Source organism: Molothrus aeneus, chromosome Z, assembly GCF_037042795.1.
Source record: "Molothrus aeneus isolate 106 chromosome Z, BPBGC_Maene_1.0, whole genome shotgun sequence".
In the NCBI taxonomy this organism is placed as follows: domain Eukaryota; kingdom Metazoa; phylum Chordata; class Aves; order Passeriformes; family Icteridae; genus Molothrus; species Molothrus aeneus.
Genome location: NC_089680.1, coordinates 49,374,008 through 49,393,233, shown reverse-complemented (window position 1 = coordinate 49,393,233; position 19,226 = coordinate 49,374,008). Strand labels below are relative to the sequence as shown.

Below are 19,226 nucleotides of genomic sequence, written 5' to 3'. Positions count from 1 at the left end.
TGACAAGTCTTAACAAAAAACCAGTGACCTTCTGCCTTAATACTGTCTCAACCTGTGCAGCCTCAGTTTCTGGGAACTGGTTTTCTGAGACATTGGCACTGCTTTTGGCACTCACACATATGACCCACTCACCAAAAGACAAATACAAAAAACTCTTCTGGGCCTTTTAGTGGAGGCAAACTGGAAGAATGGTCTCCCCTTGGGAAGAGAATGTAAAGAGATGTTGACCTGTGGTTTCTGTGCTTTTAAAATTAATTCATAGATGCCATCACTCCCAAGGAGAGGAGAATTCTTGCTGCTACACTCATCACTGAGGCATATTAATAAGGGATGTTGCTGATGTGACTTTGAAGCTGATGGGGTGAGAACAGACCTTTTCTGTGGCTGTGCACAATGTGTGATCCCAAGTCAACATCTGGGATGGCACCGGCTCTAGTTGTAACTTTTCTTGTTATTTCATTTAGAAGGTCCCCCAACCTTCAACAAGAGCTGGGCAAGCAAAACTGTCATTTTTGTGTGGGCTCTTCCATGTCTGCTTGCAGGGGTACACCTACTGCAGCCTCCTTGATGCTGATATGCTTCTTGTATCCCCCATCTCCCCTCTCAAGTACTTTCACAAAGCTGGCAGTGCTATATTAGGCTCCCAGTATTGAATGTGTCAAACACAGCTGAGAATTGCAAAAGATGGCTCCAAAAGTTACTGAGTTGGAGAAAGTAAGGGTAAATAGTACACTAAATAGAGACAGGAGATGACTTTGTAAATCAGGGATTTTGCTGAAGTCAGATTATTCACTGTGGGGTTGTAGCTGTCATGCTTAAGATACCAATGCAATGCACCTTCAACCACAATGTTTTCATGGTTTGGATGGTCATAGAGTAACAGTGAATGCTAGCAGTCAGATGTCTTTTCTGTAGAAATGAAGTTTTTAGGTTCAGAATTCAGCTCTCCTCTTCAAATTTCCTTTCTTTTCCCTCACCTTCTTTCTGATTAAAGAGCCAATAGTAGCATCTATAAACACATTGACAACAAGAAATCTAAAAAAAAAAACCCCAAACCTCAAATTCTTCAAGGTGTATCTCAGGAGTGACATTTAATTGACAGGCTGACAAAATAAACCATGCTTTTTCATACACTTGTGTGTCAGTTGCTACATAATTGAACAACATTCAGGCAGATTACAGAAAATAATAGTTTCTTCTACTTGTTCTTCTACAATCATGACTGGGTGAATTAAGACTGTTATATTCTTGTCATTCTGCCTTTAACATATACACTAATTCATTCCTATTCTCTTTATTATGAAACATCATAAAAGAGGAAAAGGCCAGCCAGTGACTTCAGAAACAGGGAGTCTTACTTTCCAAGGATTGGTGATGTTCAGGGCAGAGACTGATGCATGTCAGACACTGAAAGCACTGCATTGACACTGTACAGTTAAATTTAGAGGTTCTTGTAAGAGACAAGGGCTTTGTATTCTTGGAGCCATTTGGTTTAATTGTAGTGGTGCCTTTTAAAGAATAACCTTTCACCACAAAACTTACAGGAATATAAACAAATGAGGGACTCAAGAGTAAACCACCCACATTTTATAGAAACCACATCAGGAACACATCTATGAAGTGTTTCAGGAGGAAGCACACTAGGATTGAGACTTGGTTACCAATCAGCAACCTCAGCCCCAAAGGACTTGGCCCTAAATTTCAGGTTTGCACACACAGCACAGACCCATGAGGAGTCAGGAAGCAGAACACTGCTGCACAGCTGTTTGAAACAGGGTGCTCAGCTTTGCAGAGGATTCATGGTATCCATCCTTCTCCTGCTGGGATATGCATAATTTAGGTTGGTCTTTGGCATTAAAAACACAAAACCTCAGATCAATCCAGTGCTGTCAAACCAATTCTGTCTATGGCAAGTATCTAGTCAGGAACAAACCCTTCTCTGTTGGGTTTATGTCCCTGAGCAAGCAAGAGTTTTCAGAGCAGAACCTGTGGACTAGGACCACTGTTAACCTGGTGAGATATGTGGCTTAGAAATCCTACTGAAGCTTATCAAGGTCTTGGTACTTACTATCAGGAAGTAAAGAGGACTTTGGTCCCCTTTTGGTGCCCTTAAATGGAAAAGTAAGTGGCAGATCAAACTAATTTAAAAAGATTTTAGAAGCATGAAGTTTTCAAATGTGTATGCCTCACACGGTAACCACATTCTAACTTTAGGTCCATTTGTCTTCAAATATTATTAAATGCTTAAGATCTGTCTGATTTCAAACATAAATGTAAACACATACTTTATTGTTCTGGGACCTTCTGTGGCTGGGTGCTGACGAGGTGGTGAGCAGAGGCATGATGTTAGAGGAGAGAAATAGAAGGCAAATTTCTATGAACCGAAAATGAAACAAGAGCAAAAGTGGACAAAAAGCAATGGATTGAGTTATGTTTCTGCTATTAGTGGCTGGATAAAGAGCCCTACAGTCCCAAACACACACAGGATTATAAATACCCAGAGAAATACTCTGTCTATCACCATAGCTACATATTTCCAATCATCTTCCACCTGCAAGAGAATAAAAAAAGAGAAGGATAAAATACATGTAATGTTACATACAATTGTGAGTTGACATTATGCAGTAGAAATGCCCTCTGTGCTTTTGAATGTAAGGAAGAACACACATGCAAGTCAGGAATGTGCTTGTCATGCTTATAGTTGCTCAGTTTTCACTCTCTTCAGAGGGAGCTGATTTTCTAATGGTATTTTACCACTTTTGGCTGAGAACATACAACACTGTCTGCTAGTCTGCTGAATTGTTCTAAATATTCGAGTCTGAGGGCAGCTAATCCATGGCTGTGGTGCTGATATTAACAAACAGGATCTGATCATGTGGTGGTGCAGAGTGGGATGGTTTAACAGCAGGCACAGCCGCCACAGCTGCACATCACTAAACCCTGTTGAAGGATTTATCCTGACAGCCTACACAAGATGCAGTTTGCTATTCTGGTCTGCTTTGAAACACTGTCTCACCAATCAAGCCCCACTGATTTCTGGAAACTGGACACGTGGACACATGGACTATGGTAAAGCAAGGGTTCCAGCAAACTGCAGTGTCGTGTGCTAAGCAGGACAGAACGAATTTTGCATGGCTGAGAGACAGATCTTAGAACCACATTCAATGAAGTTCCTGTCCTTTAAACTGTACCTTTGAACTTGTACTGCACAAGAAACACTGCATCAGAAGAACATTCACACATATAAACTAGTGACTAGTTAAGATCTCCCTGCTGAGGGATCTTCCACTTGTTTTTCCAATTTTATTATATTTGCCTCCAAGAAAATACTGGCTTTAGGATTTTGATCATGTTGAGGGTAAGGAATACAGCAGCAGGTATTGGAGAGTATAAGTAAAATTTAAGTAGGGTAAGTTTGAAGTTGTAGAATCTGATAATGGCAATTCAGCCAAGGTGAGAAACAGATAAATAAGGTAAGACTTTTCAAGTTTGTATTTAGTTTAATCCTATCCAACCTCCCAGGGCTACTGAGAGGACAGCTATGATAGTCATTAGTGTTGGGTTGAGTGTTAGGGATGTTATGAAAAAGAAGTTGGCCATGATAGTAACATGACCATGAATAGAAACATGCTGGTAGCCAGGGAAGAACCTTGGAGGACTTCTGAAAATCAGACATGGAAGCTGCACTTCGCATGAAAGAGCACTCAGGAAGAACTCCAACAGCTATAAATGTTTCTGCAATTTTTAAAGGGCTTTGATTTATTTAGGACTAGTACATAACACCACCCATTTGTATATCTGGCTGAAGCAGAAGCAGCCTCCAGAATAATTTTTTCTCAGTGCTTGCCTGAGAACAAATCCTGATTTTTCCCTGAAAAGGAGATTTTTTGTAAATGAAAAATTATGCTTCCCATCTCTAATATGTTCTGAAAGGTAAGATACGAAGCTGCTCATGAACACACGGGACTAAGAATAAAATTTCATGAGGCAGGAGAGATTTGCAAAATAGAAATCAGCAAAACTAGCAAAAGAAGATTTCCCTTGAGCTGTATAATCAAGACAGTAAGTTATTTGGATGACTGCATGGAAAACTTCTTTTTGGGAGACCATCAGAGAAAGTAGCTGAATCAGTACATGGATATGTTTTGTGCAGCTGGTGTGATAATGAAAGCAGGGCTGGTGTGATAATGAAAGCAGGGTGTGAGTTAAGCAAAGCACTAAGGCCATAGGTACTAAGCAGGGCTCAGCTCAATCCTCATCCTCCTCTATGGTAAAAGATTCCTCCTGTCTTTTGCTTCAGACTGGCATGTGCTACATTCTCACTCTATGAATTCAGTCACTGGCTTAACTCTAGTCCTTTATTCAGAAATGTATAGATTTTGCTTTCAGATGAAACGTCTTCTGCAGGGCATAAAGAAAGGGGGGAATAAAGGTCATCTTTAGGTTTTACTGAAGTTGTATGAATTTCAACAAAATATTCTGATAGAAATAATGCATACCAACATTTCCCTTATAAAGTTGTTGTGATTTTCCATATAAATACAGCAGTACTTAGCTTTAAGATGGATTTTACCATCATAGAGCATCTAAAAATTCAAAACCATAAGCAAAACTTCCATGACAGATCAAAGATATATATTGCATTAGTTTCTAAACACTTTTATAAATATCTTGAAGTGTCAGAGAACTTCTGCTCCTTATGAGTTCCTGGTGTCAGAAAATCCTTTTGCAGCTTCTTTTAGTTTGTGTTTACACAGGAGGATATGGCCCCAGAAACCCTTAAATTCCAATGTGCACCATTTTCTATGATAGTAATCCCAAATAAGAAAAAAATTCATGACCTCACACAAACAACCCATTAGATGGTCTTCTTCCCCAGCAACTTGTCCTACTGCTTCTATACCTTAAGGATTTCCTTTTTAGACCATGCCCAGCCTTTCTGGACTCCTTTGACCTTCAGGACTCACTCCAAAGGGACTCTAGAAATCAATTTCTAAACAGGCCAAAGTCTAGCTGCTGGAGATCCAGTTCTGCTGGCACCCCTCACAACTAAACCCCAAAATGAAAACTCTATCATTCTGTGGTTGCTGTGCCCGTGGCCTCCAACTGTCACATCTCCCACTAGGCCTTCTCTGTTCACAAACAATGAGTCCAATGGGGCACCTTCCCTGGTTGGCTTGCTTCCTGTGTCAGGCAATTATCTTCCACACACTTCAGGAACCTCCTAGATTGATTCTTCTCTGCTGTGTTATCCTTCCAGCAGCTTCCTGGCAAGCGGAAGTCCCTCAGGAAAACAAGGGTTGGTGATCATGACACTTCCTCTAGCCTCCTGTAGAATACATCATCTACCTGTTCATCCTGCCTAGGTGGTCTGTAACAGACTCCTACCAGGACAAGTGCCCTGCTGACCTAGCCCCTGATCTTTACACACAGGCACTCCACCTTATCATCACCATTGATTTCAATAGAAACAAAACCAGCCCTAAAGGGATGGTTATCTCCCTTACCTCTTTGGTTTCATTTTGAGATCTCATGTTCTCTGCGATGAACTGGACGTTGCTGATGACATCCTTCACCTCTGGAGAGTACTCCATGTGCTCTGCCATCCATCTCAGAGACTGATGGCTCAGCTGTCTTTTGGTGGTACGGAGTTCAGTTGCCTGATCACAGTGACTGCACCGCTGCTCCTTGTGCAATTTGGTGTCTTTGTGTTTGCTGTGCTTTGACTTGACCAACTTACTGTCTGATCCTTTCTTGGTTTTTCTGGAGGTGTTTTTTTTCTCCTGTTCTAGTGGCCTCTGCATCAACAGGACTTTGGGGAGCAGGCGAAGAAAGACGGTTTTTACCCATTTGGGCATTGTGTGTGTCATTGGGGTCCTGTAATGTATATTGAGGACAAACACTGTGATGACAATTGACAGAGTCACAAATATCATTGTGAAGAGTAAATATTCACCAACTAGGGGAATTACTAAAGAGGTGGATGGGATTGTTTCTGTGATCACCAGTAAAAATACAGTCAAAGAAAGAAGCACTGAGATGCAAAGATTAACCTTCTCACCACAGTCAGATGGCAGGTAAAAAACTAACACAGTCAGGAATGAGATGAAAAGACAGGGAATGATCAGATTTATGGTGTAGAACATTGGCAATCTTCGAATATAAAAAGAATATGTTATGTCTGTGTAGATCTCTTCACAGCAGTTATATTTGATATCATGTTTGTAGCCAGAAGCATCAACTATTTCCCATTCACTATTTTCCCAAAAGTCATTCATATCTACTTTGGATCCAATGATCAGAAGATCAATTTTGGCTTTGTCATAGGTCCATGAGCCAAATTTGAGTGAACAGTTCTGATGATCAAATGGGAAGAAAGTAATATCCATAGGACAGGAGCTTTTAAAAATAGCTGGTGGGGTCCAGGTGATCATTCCATCATAGCGAAGGAGGGCTTTGGTCTTGCCTTCAACTTGAAAATCTCCCACAGCACTGGAAAGACAAATGAGGCAAAACCAAAAAAATTACCATGAAAATAAAATGTAATGGGTGTTTTTATAGGAGCTGCAAGGGGATATTTTTGAGAGATTCAAATGAGTCAATAAAATGGGTAAAATGAATCATCGTACTTATTATACAAGACAATATCTGGTTTCCAAATTTTATCTGCTGGTACCCGAACAAATTCGATGCCATCATATTGTCTGGGATCCCATCGCAGTTTGTAGTCATTCCAAATCTGAAAGAAGAATGGACAAGGATTATAAAACTTTAAATTATCAACAAATATCTGTTTCTCAGATCTTCCTGTAAAATGACACACTGTAATGAAATGTAGCATGTGGAAAAGGGGACAGTGGTCCAAAAGAGAGGAAGGCCATGACCTGGAGAAACACTAGACATGTGTGAATACTGCTCTCTTGATTGCTACTCTCTTCTCTGTGATGGGATGGGGTGCCAATTACTATGAACTGCTGCCATGCTGAGATCTCTCCTCTGTTGTGGGACATCAGTAGAGAGCCTTGTCTGTGAAAGGTTACCTCCCCACTGCCAAGAGAAAATAGGGACCTTGCTGCAGCACCCCACAGGTGAGAGGAGGACAGCACCAGAGGAGACCAGCACCCCCATGTTTGGTCCACCTGCTCGCGAACAGGCAGCTGCTGCCAGAAGACAGTATTGGTTCCACAGGAGTACTGACATACCAGGTCAGGGCAGTGAGGGATGCACAGCAGCTCTCCTGCATTGCTGCCTATTGCCCTATCATGGGGCCATGCTCCATGGTCTCTCACCTATTGTTTTACAGAAAACTCTGCATGGACCATAACCAGTGCCTGAAAACAATGGTGCAAGTTAGCTATATTTTCTCAGCAGTTTAGGATCCTTATCCCTAAGGATCCTTATCTGTTGTGGTGTGATGTCATAGCCTGTCTCACTTATCCCGGTTCCTTTCCCAGGTGAGAGGGCAATCACCTCTCCCTTCCCCTCCCCTGCCCCCTTCTGAGCGCTGTCCGCCAATCTTGCATTCCAGCAAGGGTGTTGTGTGATTGGCAAAGTTCAAAAGATGCCTCTCAGCCCTGGGGACTTTGGGCCATCCAGGTGTCATTTGTCCCCTGAGACTTCCCCCCCTTACCTGGTTGGTGGGACCCCTACCCCTTCCCTCCCCCTCTCCCTGGGGTTAAAAGACACAACAACCACGCGGTTCGCTGTTCTGTTGGAGCTGTTGCTGCATTCAGAGGCCTGTGTGCCAGGAATAAAGCTCTGGATGGAAACCCTCCAGCAGAACTTGATTCCTTTCCTTCACCTCGCCTGAAGCCTTTCCACCAGAGATAAACCTGAGCTCCTGCATGCCTGGACTTGTCCCAAGCACCGAGCTGCAGCATCCAGCCAGCCAAAGGCATCTCTGAGGTGAAACCACCACAGTGCCGCCTTTGGTCAAGCAGCAAGGGCCAGACGAGCCCAGGCATGTTCCATCTGGCTATATTGGTATTTAATTCCAGTACTTATCTATGTTAAAATACTCAAAGCTATCAGGAACAATGGAGGCATGTTCCTTTTTCTAATAAATATTTTGATGGGGATGACCTAGAGTGGCATATTTAATCACTCTTTAAGGAGTACATCCAGCTCGATTTTCCAGAAAAACCAATCATCATGAAGTTGGAGAAGAATATATCTCACCGGAAAGAAAGAAGATGTAACTTCTAGGTACAAAGAATGAAGAAATTACTTTTTCAATTGTGGAGCTTCTCATTATTTTTTTAAAATCCTTGTTACAAAACAAAAACTATACTATCGTATAGATGTGAGTTACAAGTAACACACATTTAATCATTTCGATGCAAAATGCATGAGAAATGCAACACAGTCACTTACGTGTCTTAGCCACAAATTTGTTTCCATAATCTGATTGACTTCATCCTATAAAGAAACACAGGCATAAACAGTTTTAGTATCCTGAGATGGCCAAAACCTTAGCCCATAAAACTGGAAAATAGAATTTCACATTAATTTCACTGATAGCAGATTTTTTCTAGCATCTTTCAAGAGGTTTACACATTGTACATTGTTGTGTGCAACCCTACTGAAAAATGAATAAAACTTTACTGAAAAATCGTGCTCCATAAATATCAGGTATACAGAAAGCTGCACTGTTTTGCCAGACATTTGAGTATCTGGAGAGCACACAACCTGGAATTGCTCTGACCTGTACCAAAAGAATGAGATTCTTCTTGTGGCTGTGTATTTTGTTGGATTCAGTGTTTAAAAAACTCTGATTACACAGTACAGAATTGGTTGAGATTCAAGGAAAATGACATTTGTATCACAGCATTTTGAATTTCTATGCAAACCTCTAGAGCAGATACACTTGACTAGCACTAAATTAGGTAGCTGCCATACAGAAACCTTCTTTTTACAGTCACTTATTGCAATTGCCAATCAGTCACAAATCAGAAAGGTGATGTTTTGTTTCTTCCACACTGGCTCTGTCCTGCCCAGTATGTTTGCCCCACAGCCATTTGCATTCCAAAACATGCAACATTCATCCCCACCTCCATGCTTTCTTCCACTTTCCACATTTTTCCCTTACATCATTTTGAAAACACATAGATTGAAAAAAAGGAGAAGATTTTTCCCCTCAGGACTACTGGGAAATGACAGTAGTCCCAAAGCAGAATTGGTCACATGCTACACAGAACGTGGACACACTAGGTGTCTCTGGAGTGGGCTAGCCCTGTGAAGAGGGCTAGCCTGGGCTTGAACATTTAGTGCTTCTGCCCTGGGCTCTGGAGGCTGCTACCTGAAGCAGAGGGGTTTGATTCTATAGAAGTAAGGAAATGAATCTGTGTCAGTCAAACCACTTCTTCAAGCAACTGGAACAACTCATCTGACTAAAAGAACAGCAAAGGTTTCAGCAGGTGCATGTAGAAACACATGAAATGAAAGCTAGGAGAGTTGTAGGTATGTGCAGCCATCACAATTACATCTCCTGCTTCAGCAATTTGCATGTGTTTACAACAATCCCCAAAGCTCAGCAGTATTGTGTAGTGAGTCTTACCACATTTGTAAGCTGGGTGATGGCCAGTTCAAAATACACCGTGACAGGATCAGACACATTTTCCACCGGCCTAATGAACTGGTTGTACTGGGAGAAGAGTTTGTGAAATAACCGTTCCTCTGATTCGCAGGCTGTGGTATCTGTATTGGGAAAGACAAAGAACAGCTAAGCCAGAGAGAAGACAAAGGGGGAAGAAGGTGCTGGATAACATACTAGTCTGTGCTATATTTCTGGACCTTGTGCTTGTGACCATGTTTAAAGCTACCAGAGCATAGAGAAGAGAGGTTGCCAGTATGGCGTCAGTTGAAAGCATCCTCCTGCAGAATGTTGGCTACTCCTTGTTTCCTCAAATAGTAAGGTAATGGCTTCGGTGGTTTTGTCTCCTAAGCTGGATTTGGCCTATGAGCCTCCATTTGGCCCACCTTGGTATCATACCAAAGTAAGGTGGTGTGAAATATAAGAAGTAGAAATGTGACAGATTTAATCTTTGTGAATCTCCCCAGTAAAACAGGGTGTTCATGAAAAGCATACCTACTTAGAAATTAAAAGCTTGAGGCTGCAACTACTGTATCAAAATCTCTATCAGGTGATTAGAGGACTACAATGATGCCTCCTAATCTTAAACATGACTGAATTTTATCCTCACAATTGATATTTCCACTCTTTAGATAGCACAATTTTTCTTTGCAGAAAGTTCATTTATTAAGTTCTAAGAACAAGAAAAAAGTGGAAATATTAACATTTCTTATAGAATAGCATGCACCTATGTAATACAGAACTGTTCTTTGGGAACAAGCAGATCACAGCTGTAACCCCTCATTAATGAAGAACAGACCAGATGGCTTAGAAGAAGCAAGATATGTGACAGGCACTGAGCTGACTCACTGCAGAGTTAAGAATGCTCCTAACCTGTTACACATAGTCTAAACCTGAAACAGTTATTTTCACAGTGTAAAAGGCTATACACTTTGATTTCTAAAGGAAAATATAAAATTTTATTTGCTCTGGCAACAACAGCTCAGAAGAACAATTTTCTTGAAAAACTTTGCTATTACATTACTGTAATTTGGCACATAAATGAAAACATTTTATAAACTCAAGATTTAGAATTTCTGTCTCATGCTGTGCACAGCTGTGTTATCAAAGCTATATGATGATCCCAAAGATATTACTGATACAACTGAGGAAAAATTTGTTTTCGGACTCATTGTCATAAGTTTTTTGCATTAGTCCCAGATTGCACTAGAACACACCAGACAAGTAACCATGACAAGCCTTTATGATTGCAAATATTAAACATAGAAGGGGTTTGTACCAGGCAGCATGGTCTCTGGCACATAAATTTGCAATTTACCTATCCTTCAAGGGCCTGTGGATGTGCAGATGTCCTGCAGGGAGACACTTGGTCTCAGTATGCTGCACTTTCATGATTAGACTGTCCTTCCCCTGTTCTTGAAAAAGAGATTTCACCTCTAAGGTGAAATCACAAAGCATCCTGAAATTGCAGGGGATTATCATACTGCAAGATGAAATGCTGCCTACTGGTCACTTACATGTATGGAAAGAAAATCCTAGTAAAAATTTTAAAACTTGATATTTTATTTCATCCTTTCCGCATCATTCAGAGAAGACACATGAATATGTCATGAAGTTTGGATTCTTTTATATCATGTATTGTTTAATTCAAAAAAGAACTAAAATTTTTCTTTTCAGATTTCATCATCACCACCCATAGCGCTGTGATTAGAAGTACACTACTGTGGGAACATAAAGTAAATGCATCTAAAATCATCTTTCATTTGAAATTTTCCCACTGGCTTTGTAATAGATACATGCTTTAAAATAAAGTAATGAAACCAGACAAGTATTTAGGTTTTACCCTATGGTGCTGCTTTAAAACAGTTTCTTATGCCTTGCTAAGACAAGCAGTCTTAGCAAGGCACATCTTGGTCATCTGCAGAAGCGAGAGTTTCAAAATAAATGTGTCCTAAATGCAAAAATCGTACTAAACTCCATGAGAGTTGTGAACAGAAATGACTGCAGCATATTTAAAACACAGATCAAAAACAATAGTGAGCAATAGTTAAAGTTCTCACTTTTGAAAGTGTGAGTACTGACCATGCACATCCATAGCCTGCATTATTTAAGCACTTGCAAATTCAAGCATCAAATGAAACTACTAGGAACCCTAATCCATTTCCATTGTTTTCTAGAAATAGTTCTTCCATTAGTTATCAAACACAAATGAACAGTTTTACATTGGAAAACTAGTATTGCTTTAGCTCTTTTCAAATACTGTTGAAGTGTTAAAGATTTCAGGTTAGAAATAGCTGGTGGAAGCTTTACATTGAATTAGTTCAAGAAAACAGAAGCAGAGACAGTAACTAGAGAATATTCTAGAAACTGGTATCAAAGAGAGCCTACCTTTAATCAAGGATGTGAACATGAATGACCACACGCAGAAAGCAGGGCAACACCAGCATAGCCACGTCTTAGGATGCATTGCTAGCAGCAGAACAGAGCTTCCTTTTGAGAACAGAGGTTTGGGGGAAGGAACAAGAGGCAAGGAGACATATAACCCTCCTGGTGGTAAGTAGGCAGTAGAAGGATGGATTTCTGTTTTGCATCTGCAGCAAACTCAGCAGCCTGCTGAGCAGAGCAAAGCCTTGCAGAGTTGCTTTCACTACCACTAGGCAAGGAGAGCTTATGCCGCGCAGAGCGAAGGGAGTCAGGCAGCATCCTATCAGGTGACTTCACATTTCCAGTCACCCGCACCCCTGCCTCAGGGAACGTGCAAGAGTGCAGGAGAGAGAGGCAAGGCAAGACACAGGACAGCCATCATGGAGCAGGGGGAGCATTCACTCAGCCCCACACCAAAGGGTTAAGAATTCTCATCGTGCTGAAGCAGCTGCTTTATAGCTATTGCCCGATGATCACCTGAGTGAGTCCGTCACAATACGCAGAGGTGAAACAGCTTCATTTTCTTAGCTGAGGACTGATTCTTCAGGTGATAGAAATGGATGTTACATGGTTTTAACATGTCTACCAGAAGCCATACGAACCTTGAAATACACACAGCATCAAGTGATAGAATTGCTTGACAGCATTCTCAGTGAATAAATCCAAGGCAAGTAGACTTGTTATTGCCATCTGACAGGAGCAACTAAGCATGCTAAGATCATTCCTGACAGTCCAGTCAGCTTACAACATCAATTCTTCTAACTTTTTTATTTCCTCATGTGTGCAGCCTCCTGTGCCAGTATGTTAGTGTGAAAACGGAGGAGCAGAATAAAGAAAAAAACCCACCGGGTGCTGTTACAGGCCAAGTTCTCTGCAACAGAGTGTTACTCTTAATCACAGAAGTTAAAAAAAACCTGATCTCACAATCCTTTAGAGGTTGATGCATGTTCTCTCCTCAGGTGTTCACTACACATGTCCTTGCAACAGGAATGCCTGAAAAGAATCTGTAGGAAAAGGATCTGAGAAACTGAGGGTCCTGTTTCTCAGGAAGGGTGAAAGGCACCACAGGTGCCATCCAGCCTCCCAGAAAGCAGCTCGGACAGGGAATCTCCTTTATGTGTGCTCAATCCAGCATGATCAAGTCCGAGTGACTGGATGAATGATTTGATCAAAACAGAAATGCTGCTGCATTTTCAGGCACTTACATTGTTGTATAAGTGTAGAGAGAAGAAAAAAAGAGCTAGAAAATGAAAAAAAGATATCCTTCATACTAAAAAATACAGAGGCCAAGCTGCAGTACAGAATAAGAAAGTGGTTTGTCATTTATACAAATTGTTGAAGTATGGATAGAAAGCAGGAAAGAGGACTGTCTGGAAGAAAAAGGCTTAGGAATGAGTTGACTGAATAAAGAAGATCCCTGAAGTGGACCCACGTGGATCCCTGAAGTGGCTGCCCATGACAAAGTTTGAGGGATGAAAAAGAAAAACTTTAAAGATTACAGGCACCAGCCTTACTCCAGAGCTCATTAGAGAGAGGGAGCCTTCTGTAGAGAGATGAGAAAGCAAAAAACCAAAACTATGAGTGTTTGGATGTCTGTGAGTAATTTTGTCCTCTCAAAACAACAGTGTAAGTGTAGATCACAAGGCATGGCTATGAGGCGTCTCTAAGCTGAAGTTAGATAAAAATTCTCCTTGCAAATAATTTTAAGATGAAAAAGTGGGTTTCAGCATGATGATTTGTCTTTTAAGTTTCCATTTTGCAAACATTTTCCTAGGAAAAAAGTAAAAGCCACAAAAAATTTCTACTTTATGCCAAATTTTCCCAAGTTGCAATGTTTATTAGAATGGTTAATAGTCCAGGTTCATAAACTTGCAGTTTCCTCACCTTACCAAATGAAGTTCATAGATTCTTCTTGAATTGATGTGCCTGTGGTGCACTGTGGCTAACAGAATTACACAGCCATGTGGCATCACAGGATGCCTGTGGCTGGCTGTAGTCATGGCATATGCACTCCTGTTAAAGTCCAGTGCTTCTAGAAGGATGACATATGGTAAGATAGATACAATTTGAAAACAAATTCACCCCAACTTTAAATGTTTTGACATTTTCAAACTTTTTGCTCTTTCCAAAAATGTAACAGGCCAGGGAATCAGGTGGGAGAAGTTAACAGATCAGCACATGCATGTCTGCACACTGAAAAGTCTTCAGAGGTGAGGGTAATGAGTGTGCTTCCCCTCCAGAGAGGAGACTAGTGCAAGGCCAACTGGCAAAGATGATCCCTGCTGCCACACTTGAGGGAAAGAACTGCTTTGTTAGGGGGAGCAAGGGACTGGGGAAGCAGTCTGAATTTGGAGGCAATATCAGTTATTCAGGGAGCAGATGCCAGGGGGGATTATGCTGCTGACACCCTGCTGGAGTGGGTGCTGCCTTTGGGAAAGGCTGAAGAGGAAGGCAAAGTTCAAACCCAGCCATGAGAAGAGGCCGATGAGGCATCCAGATGGAGAATGCAGAGAGACCAGCTGATGCACTGCCTCAGCACAAGGATGGCAGCTGGAAGCAGAGCAAAAAGTTGTGAATCATTGCTGCTTGGGAAGGTACCTAATTTAATTTAACATGAACTGGCCAAAAGAGGTGTCAAAATGCCAAGCTGAAACAGAAAGCATATATACAAGCTTTCATTTTTCTTTTGCCCCCTAGGTGTGAAAGAAGAGGCTGATTTAGTCCTTCCACATGTACTTTTACCCCCAAGCATATATTCACTCAGAAAAAAAAAAAAATCTTTGGTTTCTTCAGTTATGATGGCTCAGGAAAAAGAGGACAAGCAGCTTGCAGGGATGCACAAAATCTGCACAAAAAGGTTTCTAGGACCTAGATGCACTACTTAACTGGAACTTGATGTTGTAAAAGCTGCATGGTACTGACAGTGAAAAAAAGAATGAGAGGACCCATTTGCAGGGTTGCCTATGCACCCAGGAGCTGAAGGCATGCTCCCTGGTGCTATTTGCAATCCTAATGACAGATCCATTTGGAGTCAGGCTCAGATTTGAATGGCTGATTTCCTCCTCTAGAGCCAAGCAGTCCTTTGTTGGAGAGCTGTATCTGAGTTGTTTGTAAGGATTGGTTAATCCAATGCAATGGATTAACCTGCAACAGGACAGTTACAAAGAGCTCTGTGACAAAAGCGTTTTCCATCATGAGATACTCATGTCCTGATCATCTGCTGAGAAGCCCCTGCATCCAGTGGAGAAGTTCACAGTCTGTCAACTCTGCTAACGACCACCAGCCAAGTTTGTACTAGGGTACAAACAGTACAGCCTAGTTTGTACTAGGGGCACTTTTCACCCTTTGCTGCTCTGGAAGCACTGTGGGGATCTGAGCCACTTCTCACTGGCTTCTTGCTCAGGTCTACCTATACATTTATTTGTGATACCTCCCCTGAAACAGCTGAGTGGGATCTCAGCACCATTTAATGTTAAGTCTACTCTGCTACTTACTGCTTTCACAAGCAGATAGCTATTAGGGACTCAACCAACTCATCTAGGGTTTGGTCCTCTTTGCATATTCACACACATTGCTTCCTTGGGCACAGGACACCTACTGCTAGTAAAAAGGGATGCCAGCAGAAGGAAACTGTAATGGAATAATGAAAGAATCGGTCAAGTCCTGCCATCTGACTGACAGTTCTGTAATCAGCCTTGGATATCTTATGCATTAGCTAAATTAAGGTAAACAGGAAACTCACTAAAGCTCACAGAGGGGAGATTTCTGAGAAAGGGAGGTACTAAAATTGAGCAGGCAATTGAAGGACAATCTCTAAAGGCTGGAACATTAAGCTTCTTAGGTTCTGAGTGATGAAGGAATTGTTTAGCTTGAAAAGTTTATATGGACTAGTGTTTTTTCCATGTCTGTACTGCATGGGCAATTCATCAGCATGTGAACGCTGATATTTTACCTGAAAATGCTCTGTTCTCATTTGTGGCATTTGGATACCATGAAAAGGTATTTCCAGATCTTTTAAGATAGTTGACTATAGAAATAATGCAGACTTTTCAACCATTCAAGGCTTTGCAGACATTAGGCAGGGAGGTAGAGGCCACCTGTGACAATCCTCTGAGGAAAGTATTTGATCTCAGCAAGCACTGGGCTCAAAGTAGGACTCCCCATGAGACATTTTTCACAAGTACTTGGGCAAAAAGGGTCACAAAGATTTACACCTGCTGGAGGGAAAACCAGAATTCTATTCTTCTGTGTTGTCAGAGCTATCCTTCACTAATAAGCGTACATCTATTACTAAGGCAGAGAAAATCATTGCTCTCTCTGTTCTCCCATCTGACATCACTCAGATGCTTTCTCAGCTGTTTTTCTTGGTTACTCCTGCTGTTTCTGAAATGCATTCTCCCAGCCCCATCCCTTCTACCCCACTTCAATAGACAATTGATTGTCTGATGGGCTATTGGTCTGTGTTCCACCTCTCACCTCCCTCACACAGCATAATTTCCTACAGCTTCATAGAAGCAATACTGACAGCAGTTGTACCTGCCCTATATGTGACAACTCTAGTCTCATAGAGCTACAAGATTACTATTAATCTGTGTAAGCCCTGCATGCTGTTGGGATCCACTGTTTTGTTTCAACTTCTGGTATTACTACAATAAATTAGAATAATAAAGCATTTATCAGAAGAATATTAGGAATCCAACTTTCACTGCCTTGTTGGAAGTCATTTGACTGTCACAGAAGCCCTTCCAGGACACTAACCTCTGCTAAAGTGTTAGTACAGTCCATTCTGCAAGTGTTACACCCTGAGCAATATGTTCACACCCCCTGCAGCAAGGCCTGGATCTCACCCATGTGTTAGTCCTGCCCTTTGGCTTCTCTCATGCTCTAGAACCTCATATGTCAACAGTGTTTGCTCTCTGATCCACCAGACACTGACCAGTGGCTTCCAGTGTGCAGGAGATGTGAAGCATGAGTGAAGATGGAGCTTAAATGTGTACTGTATGCAGAATAATGTGCTCATGCTTCAGACATGATCTTTTACACTAAAGCCTTTTTTTTTTTTTTTTTTTTGGTCAGTCAAATTTTAAATAATGTGTGGGAAGAGGCCTTGAAGCTTGTGTTGATTAGGGCATTTCCAAAAACTTAGCACAGGATTTCTTTAGTTCAGTAGCTTGCTTTGTGATTAAGTCCTTTCTTAATTTTTCTTTTGTATTGAAGAGATTGAACCACAGCACCTCTATGAGTCTGCCCCTGCTGCCCCAGCTATGAACTAGGCAGTCAGTAAGTCAGGCAGTCAATATGCACTGAGTAGCCAAGAACATGAATGGAGATGCCAATTCTCATGATCCTGTCCACTAAGGAGATGCAGTAACCAGAGTACAGCACAAAGATCCAAGCTGAAGTGTCACTGATGGCAACATCCCCAAAGCACCTTCCACTCAACTAACAGCATCACTTTTTTTTTACTTTCACTGACCTTCAGCTTGGACCAACTCTTCTTGTAACTCGATGGAGATTATATATATATATAGGCTGATAAAATCTGATCCAATTCAAGGAACTAAACATCAAACCAATCACCTCTGTTCAGCTTTTTAAGAATTTTCTACTAAAGCAACAGTTCATGGGAGTAGGTTTTGAACATGTAATATATATGTTTCTACACTTCCCTTATGTAAATACCTTTCTTTGCTGCAAGCATACTTTGACTCTTATAGGGGGGGTGCATTGGATATTTCTGTACCCTCTTTTGAGCTCCTCACCAGGGATGTCATTTCTCCTCAATCCCAAAATGGAAATCACAAAATGTTTTGAAGCAACTCTAAAGAGCTATAACAGAGAGAGGCCAGCAGAAATCTCTAGCTTTATGCAAACAGTTGTGATAGTTATTAGGAATAACATGCAGACCACACAAGTTTGAATAGGATCTTATGGAAGCAACCAAATTCTATCCTGATATATGCATTGCCTCCAGGGATGCTAGTATAGCCAACATTTTATTTCTGAGAAATTTAGCATATCTTTAGTAGGGAAAAAACCAAATCAAGCAGAAGTGTAAATGGGAATGCTCAAAGGGATGCTATGATGTAACTTACTGAAAATGTTGGATTCAGTGACTGTGGGTAGGGGTCTCCTTATGTCTTTTCCCTATAATAAGGATAATGGATATAGAAGCAGTATTGTTAGGGAAAATACAATAGCAATGAGTGTGATGAGTGGAAAGGGTAGGGGTCTTTAACAAAAGGGCCAGATTGAGCTAGCAACTGATGGGAATATGACTGCAATAAAGAGTTCCAGACTGAATGTCTGAAATCACCTAGCCTCAAAGGGATTAAGATCCAAATGCCCAGTTTTAGCCCTCACAAATTCATGAAATAATAGACCATTGGAAAAAGCAAGTAACTCAAGCACCATGTGAACAGAACACATCCAACAGTGCTCTTGTTGATCCAGCAATTCATGGCTGTGGTCATATGCTGGCTGAATAACTACTCTGAGGCTGTGGTATAGTGGATTTCACCCACTGAGATTTGTGGGTGTGTTCCAAAGAAATAATAAAATTCATGGAGAACTTGGTGGCTGGGGAAAGAAGAAAAAAAGGAGAGGTGGGGTGGAAATACACTTTAAATTAATCAGTGGAAAAAAATCCTCAACAATTGAAAAAGAAGAACAAAGTTGGCATTAGGGAAATGTGCTACTCTTTGAGCTGGAGGAGTGATGGAATCTTATTTTTTGTGTATGCATCTTTTCCCTCCAAACTTCCAGTATCTCAACAGCCACGACCACTCCTCTGGCTCACTTTTAGATCCCTGAGGGGTACAAAGCATCATGTGTAGAAGCTAGGTAGGAGCTACATGTATGTATGGTGATTAGTGAACTACCATATAAGTGCTGACTAACCCTGAAACTTCTCCTGAATGAGATACATAGTCTGTCTGTTGTTTCTTCAGATGGGAAAAATCTCATTTGAGTTATTCCCTTAATGCAGTTTTTGATTCACAGCAAGTTTGCAAAAACTTAATTTTCTTTAAAATTCATTAAAAATTTCTTTTTGGAAAGGTCAGTGAGTAGACAGAAAAATGTGTGACGAAAAAATATTGTTTGAGCAGGAAGCGGGAGTGAAATAAAGAACAGGTTTTTTCTTGCTTCAACCATTAGCAACATATATAGAGAACAAAACCATCAGGTGGGAAATAAATTAAGTACCTGT

The 19,226-nt window shown here is 41.1% G+C and overlaps 1 protein-coding gene across 1 annotated transcript; it reads right to left on the bottom strand.

Moving 5' to 3' along the window:
- Positions 1–1,139: 1,139 nt before the first annotated feature.
- CHRNA6 (cholinergic receptor nicotinic alpha 6 subunit) lies at positions 1,140–12,074 on the bottom strand. The gene is made up of 6 exons (XM_066568921.1): positions 11,981–12,074; positions 9,557–9,696; positions 8,374–8,418; positions 6,630–6,739; positions 5,508–6,492; positions 1,140–2,551 (listed from the first exon to the last, which is right to left on the bottom strand). The coding sequence occupies exons 1-6, from the start codon at positions 12,057–12,059 to the stop codon at positions 2,429–2,431; spliced, it is 1,482 nt and encodes a 493-aa protein (XP_066425018.1). The 5' UTR covers positions 12,060–12,074; the 3' UTR covers positions 1,140–2,428.
- Between the last annotated feature and the right edge of the window lie 7,152 nt (positions 12,075–19,226).